General features: G+C 39.1%; 1 protein-coding gene across 3 annotated transcripts in view; it reads right to left on the bottom strand.

Moving 5' to 3' along the window:
- Positions 1-572: 572 nt before the first annotated feature.
- Positions 573-14,592, bottom strand: part of ETNK1 (ethanolamine kinase 1) — a 144,959-nt gene continuing 130,939 nt past the window's right edge. For all 3 annotated transcript variants that reach the window (XM_033951574.1, XM_033951576.1, XM_033951575.1), the window contains one exon: positions 573-5,920. In XM_033951574.1, coding sequence (XP_033807465.1) covers positions 5,848-5,920 — 73 coding nt within the window. In that variant the 3' untranslated portion in view covers positions 573-5,847. The remainder of the gene's footprint in view (positions 5,921-14,592) is intronic.

Genomic DNA, 14,592 nt, shown 5'->3' with positions numbered 1-14,592 from the left:
CGGGTAAACCGCCACCGTGTCATTCTCTAGTGTGTACCACATATAAGTATGAAAGAATGATGGCGGAATGTTTGGGGACTAGTAAGTCCTTTAATGATGTATGGAGTCCATTGACTACTTTTGTTGCATTACAGTAAGGGTCGTGTTTTTTCCCTTTTCATGCTCAGACGCTCAAGGCCCAGCAGACGAGTAGGCCGATCTTCAAAAGTGCCCAGATGAGGGTAAGAAGCGGCGAGGGGGTGCCCAATTGTGTCGGGGGGATGTCGGATCGTGTCGGGGGGGGGGGGGTGCCCAATCGTGTCGGGGGGGGGGTCGGATCATGGTGGGGGGGTGCCGGTTCGAGGCAGGGGGGGTGCCGGATCGCAGGGGGAGGGGGGCTGATCGCAGGGGGGGGGGGCCTTCGAGGGGAGCAATGCATCAAAGCGAGTTTCCATTATTTCCTATGGGGAAACTCGCTTTGATAAACGAGTATGCTCCTGGAACGGATTATGCTCGTAATCCAAGGTACCACTGTATTTTAATTAGACCATGTACTATCAACACAGTATAAAGAAAAGCATTTCACATCTTGATAATTCTGGAACACTTTTTATTTAAATCACAGTTTAAAAAAGTATCAATTATTTTTCAAGAAAGACATGCAAAATGTAGAATTGTCACAATTCTAAAATACAGATGCATTTTTCTTCTGTAAAAGAATACCATTTCAAGAAATAATCATCACATATTGGAGGGCAATATGAAAAGTACAGCAGAACCATAGTACAATCTTGTCCAGATTTTCAAGAACATTCCAATCTGTTTAAGCTAAATCTTTTAAACTACCACAGTGGCTAAACAGTATTAGAGTAAGCAAAAGCTACGGTTAACAGACCGTGTGGGCATGTCCCATAAAGTAATAGTTTACAAAGTCAGAGGTACTTGTATGCTTAAGTGTATCAACATACATGTTCTTTTTCTTTTTGCTGTACAGGAATGAGAAAAAGATGCTAAATTACTATAGTATGAATTATACTGAAGGATATTCTGTATTTTGTTAAAATCACAAAATGTTCTAATGCTAGCTGTACCTAGTACTGTTAATTTTTTCTCTTTTGGGTGGTGGTCTTCCTGCTCCTCAGCTCCCCATTTTCAGTGCAGTGCAGCCCAGTCACCTGAGCAAACAGTCCACCTGCAGAGGCCACAGGCTACCTGGCTAACATTAAGGAGTATGTCTAACAAAGAGCACTAGGAAATGGGCTTAGCACGTGCTGTATACTCATGACCGGACTATAGGGTAGGGCACTTTCAATGATTTTTTTTCTTCAGGCTGGGCAGTTTGCATTAGCACCCACTATTTGAAGAAAAAAAAAAGAAAAAGTTACCAAGGGAGTACTTATCACATCCTACTAAGGAAATACTAAGGGCTCACACGCTATCTGGTTAATGCTTCTTCACCCATGCCAAGCCCCCAGGTTAAAGCAGGAAAAAAAAACCAACTTACTTACCGCAAAATGTTTTAATTCATCGTATGGTAAGCATTTTTACATGTGCTAAGGGCAAATTAGGATTAATGCCCTTTAGTAGACATATCCCTAAGTTTTGCCATTGTATGAAAACAGAGAACATTTCAGTCTGGCTGGTGTTTGGAGCAAGTCTTACCCATTTGCTGGGTTTTCTAAAGATTTAGGTATGTTTTCACAATTTTTCTCTAACACAAAAAGGTTCCTATAGTAGATGCATCATAAAGTATCTTCAACTGATCTATCCATAAAGAAAACTGGGAGAAAAGTCAACTAGTGTACAAACCAAAACCTCTAATGTATAGAAGTAAACAACCGTAGACAGAACTGAACACTTGAAAAAACTGTAGATTTTTATGAAGGATGTGGCTAATGAAAGCATCTTGGTAGTGCATCCAAGCAAAAGCTGCAGGTTTCTGATTGAGGACTTCTCCCCCTTCTGTGTCTATATGGATAATTTGTTTTGAACTTTTATGACACATTATATCCTAGATGTGATGTGTCCATAAGAGTGGAATGCCTGTTATTTTCACCCCTTATTTCTCATACTGTATATGGGAATTTTCTTTAAACCCATGAAAGACACTTTAAATATGAAATAAAACTACTTTAGGGTTTAGTCTATCTACTCTTGTTTTACAGAAAAGAATAAACTAATAAAATGACTAAACATTTTAATGCTACCAAGGGGGAATTCATGAAAGGGCATTCAGTGCATTAGCACGCTCTAACCACTAAAGGTGCGCTAATGTGTTTATTGCCCTTTCATGAATTCTCCCCTAAAGGGCTCATTTTCAAAGCAATTAAGACACCCAAAGTACCATAAGTTTCTATGTTGCTTTGTGTGCCTAAGTGGTTTGAAAATTAGCCTCTAAGTCTATGGTTTGAGCCACCAATAAGTCTTCAACATTAAAATGTATTACTAGCAGTACAAAGGCCAAATAATTTTGAGTCTAATCCTTTTTATATATATTTGGACTATTCCAATGCATTGCCCCCAATGGCTATACAATATTTGGAATTTTAAACCATTACAATTTTAAAAGTAAAGTTTCTACAAAAGGGCAGAGCACAAGACAATACACAAGTATATACAATCCAAGTAATTCACACTAATTTACAAAGCATTTACACTGTCTATATACAGTATACTACAAAATATGTCCAAAAAAGTTCAGTTTTTCAAAAACAAAAGGTCACTGTGGTCTAACAACTAAAAGTGCATGGATGAGTCCAATGCTCACTACTCTTAATATCAGTTCACTACAGTGAGCTTAGATACAATATTTGAGTCTCAAAAAGAAAAAAAGAAGAGAGATTGGCATCTCTAACCAGTGACTATAATACATTTCAGGGCTTTATATAATTTCTTCTTGAAAAGATTATATTTATTGTCTGTGTATTATAATATATAATTAATTAAAGATGTTTTAACCCATTGAGTTAATTTTTATTGTGCACTGCATTGCTATGCTTGCTATTGTATTTATTTTTAGAGTATCATTAAGCTGTTTTATTGTATACCACTGTTCTATCAAAAGCATAGATGTGGCTTGGCTACTTATTTTGGGTGGCAAGGTAAGGCATATAGACATGGGAGTGGAGGTGATCAACTTGAAATTAGATCCCACAATATTTGGATGGGATCCCGCCCCCATGCCAAGCCTACACTATGCCTATGGTCAAAAGACTTTATCAAAATTTGTAATTAAACTAAACATAACAAAAGGAAAATTAAACAGGGCTGCACTACTTCAAAAATTACATTTTATAAGTTGTAGAAACATACTCAAAGATCCAGAAAAGTATCATATGGTTTCAGATTTGGCTTATTTTTAAAAAATTAAACAACCAAGCCAATCTGCTTAATATAAGGAAGTATTTACTAATTCATGGTAAAAGTAATTATGGAACTGTTTTCAACAATTATAAATTGCTATTTTAATAACAGGATGCAAACAAAGGATGAAATGTGAATTTTAAATCAAGTAATGTACACAGTTCTTTTATGAAACTGCTGTATATCTGCATTCTTATAATAAACTTTATTGAAAGAGCATTCAAAACAAAAGCTATTTAAATTATTTCAAGTACTCCAAAAAATTCAAGATTTTTAAAAGCCAATATTGAAATGTGGATGAGATGAAAATAACTACATTTAAATATCTAGATATACATCTGTATATCATTCTCTCTACATAGATACACAGATATACATCTTCTTCCAATAAACTGTACAGGAGTCTCATAAATTGTTCAATTTTTAAGATACACTGTACCAAAGTGCAAAACTTTTCAGAGTACTAACTATAAAACTGTTGCCTCTGGTATTAAGCTGCTTCATTACCCTCAGCAATATATATCTGTTCTCCTAACTACAAGCGTGTGTTTTGCTTTTCCAACTTACACTTTGAATGTCTGAAGTGAAACAAAGAAAAAAAAAAAAATCTGCATACAAAAATGTCTCTTATCAGTTTCCTCTTGGACTCTCCTAAAAAGATAAGCAACTTAGTGGAAATTTGGATACAATGCAGCTGCATACCAGATTCAGCAACATACTGTACTGAAAACAAAGTAGATGCTGGCAGTTAGAGTGCTGGAAACCATTTAGCACAACTCAACTTTAAAGAAAAAGAAACTGGGAGGTTCTTCTGATTTTCTGTTAGAAAGCAAAATATTTTTGGAGCAGAAAAATGTTTTATTTGTAAAAAGCTACATATTATAAACATTGTCTAACCTGTGCTGCCAAGCGTTATTTAACAGTGTCACAAGAAAGAAGAAAGTTGGAATGAAACAGATATTCACTTTTTTAGACTATGGAGTCAGATTTTTAGAAATCAGGACCCCCCCCCCCAAAAAAAAAAAAAAAAAAAAAGACTGAAAAGATGAAATAAAACTAGGAAAGCATTTACCCATCAGTCTAGTTTACTAGAGATGACCAGCGAAACCAAGGGTATTTGAAAGATTTACAGCATAAGATGATTTCACTTCACTAATAGAAAATGTATGTGTAAAGCTATACAGAGCTGCAAAGCTACCCACTTCCAGGAGAGAGATTTTAGGCAGTCCTGGATTTCTGAAACCCTTCATTATGTGATATATAGGCCTGATTACAATAGGTGGAATCAACACCACTAGGAAAACACAAGATCAAAACCAGGACTGGCTAAAATGTCTCTTTCCTGGAATTAAGTAACTTAGCAGCTTTGGATACAGGTACTCGTATAATCTACACACATTATATAAATTGTGAATTTTTTTTTTTTTATTGGATAATTGTCTATTGTCTGGTCTTAAGTTATTGTAAAGAAAGACCTCATTCTTTACACCAAGGCACAGCACAAGAAAAGCTGAGGTATGAACTATACATTTCCAGTCAACATATGTCATTCATTACTGTCTGGCTTTTATACTTGTTCTAGCAACAAGTAATAGAACCTTCACATTTTTAAATATTAAATATGTAGTAATGAACACTAGGAGCTGAGAGAAAAGGGAGGTGGTTAGCTACCATACTACAAAAATCTTGCTTTAGAAAGGTCCCTTCAATTACAGAAAAATCCATATTGTAAAATAAGATCAGATTGCAAGTATGCACTTTCTATTTGGGTTTCCATACAGATCTCAAAGAATGTTATCTTCGACCAGTAGATCTGTGTCACCCTCCTGACTAATCAGACAGCAATATGACTCTCAAACACTTACATGACCGTTTCAATTGGGCCCAAATTATTATTTTTTTTTTAATTCTGAAAAGCTTCTCTAACAGTTTATCATAATGATTGCACAGCCCCTATTGTTTTCTGGTTTTAAACTGTTCATACATGTATAATATAGCATGCCAATACACCAGTGTAGGGAAAGACATGTTAATTATTCACTACTCTTCATGTAAAATATTCACATTTATTATAAACAAAAACTAAATCCCCAATGTACAGTTTTAATGTACATGGTATTAAAAAAATATTAAAATAAAAGAAGGCAAGAGGTAATGTTCCTTTGGAATGACTTTACTGATCCCCATTCAGTTCTTACAAAAAGAATGAAGATGCCATAATGAACTATGTTGAGCTGATAATAAATAATTAATTTAAATTATTTAACCCACCCACCAATCAAAGAAAAGGTGTCACACATACAGCCCTTTCTAATATTTATCAATTTTACATCAGGCTTTTGGAGTATTAGGCTTCCAATATTGTTTCCAAGATATTTTTTTTAGTGGTATTAGTCTAAAACAAGACAATCAAATGAGCATTCCAGAACTTAAGGAAAATTATTTTCACAATATCTATTCATGTTGTCTGATGAAGAGCCTACAGAAGATGACACCAGCACTTCTTTATTCTGGGATGACTAATGCTGTAACTTCTGGCTTCATTTTGAAATATTGGTTAAGACGAACAATTGCGTATCTGTAAATGGGAGGTAAATAAATATGATTAAAACATCAGATTTCTTCAGCAAAGCTCTTTTCATTGCCATGTTTTTCTATAACATTAGCTCAACTTTCTGACATGTCAAAAAGTTCTGCTTATCATAGTTCTGCTTATCTTTCTCTCTCAAAAAGGAGGTTGATTTGATTGAGTTACATTTGGATACAGAAGGCATTTCTATGTCCCCAGAGAGCTTATGATCTAAATATGTACCTGAAGCAATAGAAGGTTAAGTGTCTTGCTCAAGGTCATAAGGCAAATTTCTCAAGGTCACAATGACATGATGAGCTGAGACATATTCTAGGATATCTGATTAAAAATTCTCTTTGATAAAGCAATCTTAAGCTTATTAAAGAACAAATTCCCCCCTCCCCCACAGATGAACTTTGAAAGGCCTTTAAGCTACTTGACATTCAAGGCGAAGTGTTCTTATAATCTAAGACTAGGACTGTATACAAATTGGCCTCCGTTCTACAGAACAAGCTGTATAGTGGCAGATTTAAAGTTCATGATACTTGAATTCAAGCAGAAATTTTGTGGGATAAGAAAAGCATATAACTCAAATAGCAAATCTCCTCAATTTATAGTATGGTAATAAGTAGTACTTTTAGACAATGAATTAGAAAGATCAATAAAATATTTAAAACTTGGAATGCCTAGGACATGAAAGGCAAGAGATTGAAAGTAGAGATAAAATCAGATTCCAGAGTTCTGCAACAAGATTTTTTAAAAACTGCAGCCGACTGCTTTCTTGATGGGTAAATCCTAAACAATGGCAAACCAAGATAGTCTTGGCCAAGAGGGAGTTACAGAAATAATAGCCCCTTTGTCTATTCCGAAACTAAAAACTGGATGAAAGACAGAAAATTTAGGCCATTTCTTTGCGCCCAGTGCAGTAGGATCTAGTTGTTTTAACAAATTTGTAAGTAATCAGGAGAAAGGAGTAACCAGTGAAGGTATTTGTAACTGAAACAAAATGATTCAGTTGTTACAACAGTGAAGCTCACAGACAAAAGTATTTAAAGGAGACCCACAGAGACGTCTCAACTCCAGTCTAACAACCACTGTGCTGCCTTGAAGGAGGGAGGTCATCTGTAGGCAAGACCTACATTCTAGGTGCTACAGTATCCTCTCACATCAAGGACATCTCTCCAGGGGCTTATGCCCACGAGGAAAGGATAGAGACAGATATTTTAGTTTGTGATTTGAATAGTGGATCACTTAATTACTTGCCTTCTGGATGCAAAGGTGGCAGACCTAATTCTTCACCTAGATAAGATTTTAGAGACAGTGCTGGGGAGAAGTTTGCTGTTTTGGTACATGTGAGTACCAATGACACAGGAAGATGTGGAGGGAGGTTATGGAAGCTAACATTTAGGCCTTAAGTAGAAAGTTGAAATCTAGACCCTCCAGAGTAGTATTTTCAGAAATGTTCTCTTCCACGCACAGAATCCAATAGGAAGGTAGAGCTCCAGATTCTCAATATATGTATGCAACAATGGTGCTAAGGAGGACATACAGTAGATATGTTTGGAACTTAGCAACATTCTGGAGGAGTAGCCTATTGTGAAAAGATGGGCACAACTTTAATCCAGTAGTGTAAGCAGTGTGCGCATATGTACTTAGCCAGCATGCCACACACCCCTCCTTGTAACATAGTAAATGACAGCAGATAAAGACCTGAACGGTCCATCCAGTCTGTAGTCTTGGTAGTTCTCTCCCTTCCCCTCCCATTGAACAGCAGTCCTCCAGTCACCCATTAGCATCTCACCTCCTGAAGGCCCCAGAAGCCTTATCTCTGCACAAATTCTTGTTCCCACATAGGTGGGGCACTACAAACAGAAATGTTGCCTTGATTGTTGGCATTGCCAGGAGGACTGAAACACAAAGAGAGAGAGACCTCAGTCATAAATGACTGGGGGGGGGGGAGGAAGAAGGAAAAGGAAATGCCACATGATGGGAGTAGGGAATGGGAGACAGTAATACTAGCATGGGGGGATTAGAAGAGAGAAAAGACCAGTGGATGAGACGAGGAGATATGCTGGATATGAAGGGGGTGGGGGGTGGAAGAGGAGAGATGCTGGTCCTGGGGTGAGGTGCATGGTCACAGACAGACACAGGAACACAGATGGCAGGAGAGGGACATGGAGGGAGGAATGGTGTACAAGAATAGAGAAAAAATATCAAATAATCAGGAGATTATTTGATGGCACGGATAGCAGGATAGCACGGATAGCAGGATGCCCCGAAGAAGAAGCCAAGGAAAACTACTCCTACACAAGAGAAGACGACCTCACGGCAAATAAGGGAGAAAAAGCAGGAAGTGACAAATCAGACACAGGAGGGGACGACCACACAGCAAACAAGGGTGATAACACAGGAGCAGTTAAGGATATCGTAATTGAAACTACAGGGACGGCCAAGAGTAGAAGGTCCAAAAAGGTAACACGTAGGGAACTTAGATGTATGTATACGAATGCTAGAAGTCTAGGTAACAAAATGGGGGAACTAGAGACAATAGCAAGACATGACATATTGGATATCATTGGCATAACAGAAACATGGTGGAATGAAGAAAACAAATGGGACACAGTACTACAGGGATACAAGCTGTATAGAAGAGATCGAGTAGGGCAGAAAGGTGGAGGTATTGCTCTATATATTAAGGAGGGAATAGATTCTGTTGAAATGGTTACAACAGAAATGAAAGAGAAGCTTGAGTCACTCTGGATCAAGATTCCTGGTCAATTTGGAGCAGATACGAAAATTGGCCTTTACTATCGTCCCCCAGGACAGGCGGAGGAAACTGACTCAGAAATGATGGAGGAAATCAAACAAGAATGCAAGACAGGCAATGTAATTATATTGGGAGACTTCAATTTCCCAGGGATAGACTGGAAACTAGCAACCTCCAACTGCGGCAAGGAGGCCAAGTTCCTGGAGGTGCTAGGGGATTGCTTCCTGGAACAAATGGTAAAAGAGCCGACAAGAGGCAACGCCACCTTGGACTTGGTCCTAAATGGCCTCACGGGACCGATAACAGTAGTGGAAGTCATGGTTCCACTGGGAACGAGTGATCACAATGTAATTAACTTTAAACTTGACATCGGGAAAGGGAAACATGCCAAAACCTTAACCACCACATTGAACTTTAAAAAGGGTAAATACGATAGCATGAGAGCCATGGTAGAAAAACGACTCGAAAAGAAGGTGGACAAACTTGAAACGGTAGATCAGGCATGGTCCCTACTGAAAAATACTATCACAGAAGCACAAGATCTCTACATTCCGAGGATTTCCAAAGATCGGAGATCAAAGAGCAAAAGAGAACCGGCATGGCTTACCAAACAGGTGAAGGAAGCCATAAAAGAAAAGAAGGACTCTTTCAAAAAATGGAAATACATAAAGACAACCGAAGCCTGGAACAAACATAAAGATGATCAGAAGAAATGTCACAAGGCGGTGAGGGATGCAAAACAGGAATATGAGGAAAAAATAGCCCAGGAGGCCAAAAACTTCAAGCCCTTCTTTAGATACGTGAAAGGGAAAAAACCTGCAAAAGAGGCAGTCGGACCCTTGGACGACCAGGGAAGAAAAGGGTACATCAAGGAAGATAAACAAATCGCAGACAAACTAAATTCCTTCTTTGCGTCCGTCTTTACGAAGGAGGACACCTCAACAATACCTGAAGCGGAGAAAGTGTTTGCAGGAGAAATAGAAGACAGCCTCACCACAGTTGAAGTGGACTTAGACCAGATATACTATCAGATCGACAAACTTAAAAGTGACAAATCCCCTGGACCGGATGGAATTCACCCGAGAGTCTTAAAGGAATTGAAGGTTGAAATCGGAGAGTTATTGCAAAAACTTGCAAACCTGACAATCAGAACTGGACAGATACCGGACGACTGGAGGATAGCGAACGTCACCCCAATTTTCAAAAAAGGATCAAGAGGGGAACCGGGCAACTATAGACCTGTGAGTCTTACGTCTGTCCCCGGCAAGATGGTTGAAGCACTGATCAAGGATAGCATGGTCCGGCACTTGGACGCACACGACTTGATGAAACCCAGTCAACACGGATTCAGGAAAGGGAAATCATGTTTGACGAATTTACTCCAATTTTTTGAGACCGTGAACGAGCAAATTGATAGTGGGAAGCCGGTGGACATAATATACTTGGACTTCCAGAAAGCGTTCGACAAAGTTCCACATGAAAGACTTCTCAGGAAACTACAAAGCCATGGCATAGAGGGGGATATACAAAGATGGATAGGCAAATGGCTGGAAAACCGAAAGCAGAGAGTGGGCATAAATGGGAAGTTCTCCGACTGGGAGAAAGTGACTAGTGGTGTACCCCAGGGCTCGGTACTTGGGCCGATCCTTTTTAATATTTATATCAATGATCTGGAGGAAGGAACATCCAGTGAGATCATCAAGTTTGCAGACGATACAAAACTATGCCGGGCGATCAGATCGCATGAGGATAGAGAGAAACTCCAGAGCGACTTGTGTCGGTTAGAAACATGGGCGGAGAAATGGCAGATGAAGTTCAATGTGGAGAAATGCAAGGTAATGCATTTAGGAAATAAGAATAAGGAATACGAGTATACAATGTCAGGTGCAACTCTGGGGAAGAGTGAACAAGAAAAGGACCTGGGTGTACTGATAGATAGGACCCTGAAGCCGTCGGCACAAAGCGCGGCAGCGGCAAAGAAGGCAAATAGAATGTTGGGCATGATAAAGAAAGGAATCTCGAGTAGATCGGAGAAAGTTATAATGCCGTTTTATAGGGCAATGGTCAGACCACACTTGGAATACTGCGTCCAACATTGGTCTCCCTACCTAAAGAAGGATATAAAACTGCTGGAGAGGGTGCAGAGACGAGCAACAAAACTGGTGAAGGGTATGGAAAAACTGGAATACGAGGACAGACTTATAACACTAGGATTATTCTCCCTTGAGAAAAGGAGACTGCGTGGGGATATGATCGAGACCTTCAAAATACTGAAAGGAATCGACAAAATAGAGCAGAGAAGATTATTTACGTTGTCCAATTTGACACGGACTAGAGGACATGTAATGAAGCTAAGGGGGGACAGGTTCAGGACTAATGTCAGGAAGTTCTGCTTCACTCAGAGAGTGGTTGACACCTGGAATGCCCTCCCAGATGAGATTATTGCGGAATCGACCGTCCTAGGCTTCAAGAGCAAACTAGATGCATATCTCCTTAAGAGAGGCATGTAAGGATATGGTGGACTATAAATTACGACAGGTGTACACCTGGCAGGGCCTCCGCGTGTGCGGATCGCCGGACTTGATGGACCGAAGGTCTGATCCGGAGATGGCATTTCTTATGTTCTTATGTTATGTTCTTATGTTCTTAGATCCTGGAAAGAACAGAAAATGGATTGGATTGTTGGAGGAGGAGTTGAACAGAATAGAAGATAGATGGGACTGGGATGGGAAAGACGGGAAACAGATCAGATGACCAGGTCTCAGGGTAGGGGGTGGGGTTGTTAGGGGAATAGAGCAGTTGACTGCTGTCATTCCAAATATTTCTAACACCACAACTGCCTGTATGCCTGTCAAAGCAGAGGAAAGATCCCAGAAATCACATCCATGCCCTATTAACCACTGAAACTATAATAAATTCCATTTCCATTTCTGGGGGGTGGTTGTTTTTTGCACACCACCATTGGAGAAAAACAGATTCCCATGAGTCATCAACCACAGTCTTCCAAAAGAAGATCTCAGGATGGTACAGCCCAACTAAAGGAAAGGAAATTAAAAAGGTATGACTAAATCTCACCTTCCTTAGCATCATGGTTTTACTATCCTGAACTACTAGGATATACCAATGCAGAACTCACTGGGTAGGAGAAGATAAGATCCCCTGAATGACAGCTCCGTCAAAGTCCGAACAGGGTAGCTAGCACATTGAGTCTGCAAAGCTTTACAAAGGAGTGGAGTGACAACCACATCAATACCCAGTAGATATTCTATTTATCATTTCTATAGCACTACTAGACATATGCAGCTCTGTACACAATATATGCAGGTAACTTCTCTGTCCCTAGTGGGCTCACAATCCAAGGTATTTTTTTGTACTTGGGGCAATGGAGGGTTAAGCAACTTGCTCAAGATTACTAGGAGCTACAGTAGGAATTAAAGGATCAAAGCCCATTGTACTAACCATTAGACTACCCATCCACTCTCCAAAGAAGCCACCTGGGCCTCCACCCAGAAGGTTACCCGAGCCCAAGTCGAGTAAACTCTCAATCTTGGAGGCACTCACATGTTCCTGCATATATAAGTGGCCTTGATGGCTCCCTTGAACCAATATGCAATGGAGGACTTACATTGCCTGGCACTTCCTAGAGCCATGCAAGAGAACAAAAAGATGATCTGAGAAGTGAAATATGTTAGTCTCTTACAAATATTTGAGCAGAACTCTATGGATATCTCATTTGTGAAACCTTCTGGTAATTAGAGTCTCATCCACAATGGAGAGCAGATAAACCTCCTGTTTCACAAAGAAGCGAGGAGATCACCTTGGAAAGACATGGTGCCACACAGGTGATTGATAAACTGAATGCATGCAGCATGGACCTAAAGTGACAAAACTGATATAAAAGCTGGTTAAATGGAAGGAGACAAAGGGTAGTACTAAATGGAGTTTGCTCAAAGGATAAGGTTGTTAGTGGAGTGTCACAGAGATCTGTATGGGTCGGCTCTATTTAACAACTGTGTGAGTGATATTCTGGCAAAGTCTGGCAATGTTTGTATTTTTTGCGAATGATACCAAACTCTGTAACAGAGTAGACACTGCGGAGGGTATGGATAACATGAGGCAGGATCTGGCGAAGCTTGAAGAATTGTCTGGTAATTGGCAACTAAGATTTAATGCTAAAAATGCAGGGTCATGCACTTGTGCTGCAAAAATCCAGGAGAACGGTATAGTATAAGAGGCAAAGAACTGTGCATGAAAGAAGAGCGGGACTTGGGGATGACTGTGTGATGATCTCAGGGTGGCAAAACAGGTAGAAAAAGTGATGGTGAAAGCCAGGAAGATGCTTGGGTGCATGAGGAGAGGAATGGCCACGATCACATAAGCCATGTGGTCAAATCTACTTTCTACAGACTCCGCCAAATTCGTTCAGTGGCTAAATTTTTATGTGCAAAATCTCTGAATATTTTAATTCATTCTTTAATTCATTCATTATTGTAATGCACTATTTAAAGGTCTACCACAAAAAGAAATCAGACGTCTTCAAATTATTCAGAACGCCTCTATTAAAATTATTTATAAAGCCAAAAAATTTGATCACGTCTCTCCATTACTTAAAAAGGCACATTGGCTCCCAGTTGCACACCGTATCTTATTCAAATTATGCTTGCTTACTTTTAAATCATTACTATTTAAAACCCCTGCTTTTATTTTTAGAGTCCTAATTCCTCATTTTACCTCAAGACAGTTGAGATCACAAGATCAACACTTATTGGCCATTCCTTCATTGAAAGTTATCAATACGAGGCGTCGCACCATTTTCTCAATAACAGCTCCCCAGTCTTGGAATGACCTCACACTATTTATTAGAGAGGAAAAGAACTTAGACAAATTCAAGTCCAAACTTAAGAGTTTCCTTTTTATAGATGCTTTTAGTGAATAAATTCAAAGATTCGGTCTCTTTTTACTTTATATTTTATTACAAATTCTATCTGTTTCCCCTCCTACTGTTTTTTCCTTAAACATATTTAAATTAAATATTGATTGTAACCCATTAATAATTTTCCCTTTGTTTTGATATTATATGTATAGGTTAAACTATGTATAGGAATGTTTGTATTTGTTATTTTAATTTGATATGACTATTGTTTGCTTGATTTGTTACCCGTATTTAATTATTTATGAAATTGTACATCGCCTAGAAACTGATAGGCGATTAATCAAATTATATAATAAACTTGGAAGAAAAAGGAGGTGATAATGTCATTGTGTAAGTGTCTGGTGAGGCCCCATTTGGAATACTATATACAATTTTGGAGACCACATTTTCAAAAAAATATTAATAAGATGGAGTCGGTCCAGAGAGCTGCTACAAAACTGGTTAGTGGTCTTTGCCATAAATCATATGGGTACAGACTTAGAGAACTTAATATGTATACTCTGGAAGAAAGAAGGGAGAGAGGAGATATGATAGATGTGTAATGTAGTCTTTAGAGAGTCTTTTAGCATTTTTACATAAAAAGTGTTTAAATTAGTATTTTAGGTTGAACTTCAGAGAATAAGATCAGATCAGATTAATTGACCCGGTCTTGTCAGAAAGGCTCTCCACATGACTTCTGGTGACGTCACTGTTTGCAATGGCAGCTTGACTGTGAGTCTTCCCTTCACTCCAGCTTCATTAGCAAAAATTAGCTGTACCAGAGAGCGTGTTTTGAGTGGCCGGCTTGAGCGAGTGAGCGATTGCCGTATGGTGGGGAAAAACGAGAGCAGACCTGCAAGTCTTCGCCTACAACCCTGATCCTGCTCCGTGCTGCATGGCGATAGTAATGGCGGATCTCCCTGAATCGTCAGAAACGATGGAGGGCTCATCAGGGTCAGTTTTACAAGAGAGCAGAGCTGAAACATCCCTTGATAGTCATTG

Source organism: Geotrypetes seraphini, chromosome 7 (assembly GCF_902459505.1).
Source record: "Geotrypetes seraphini chromosome 7, aGeoSer1.1, whole genome shotgun sequence".
Taxonomy (NCBI): Eukaryota; Metazoa; Chordata; class Amphibia; order Gymnophiona; family Dermophiidae; genus Geotrypetes; species Geotrypetes seraphini.
Note: the sequence above shows the minus strand (reverse complement) of the source record. Positions and strands in the feature narration are given on the sequence as shown.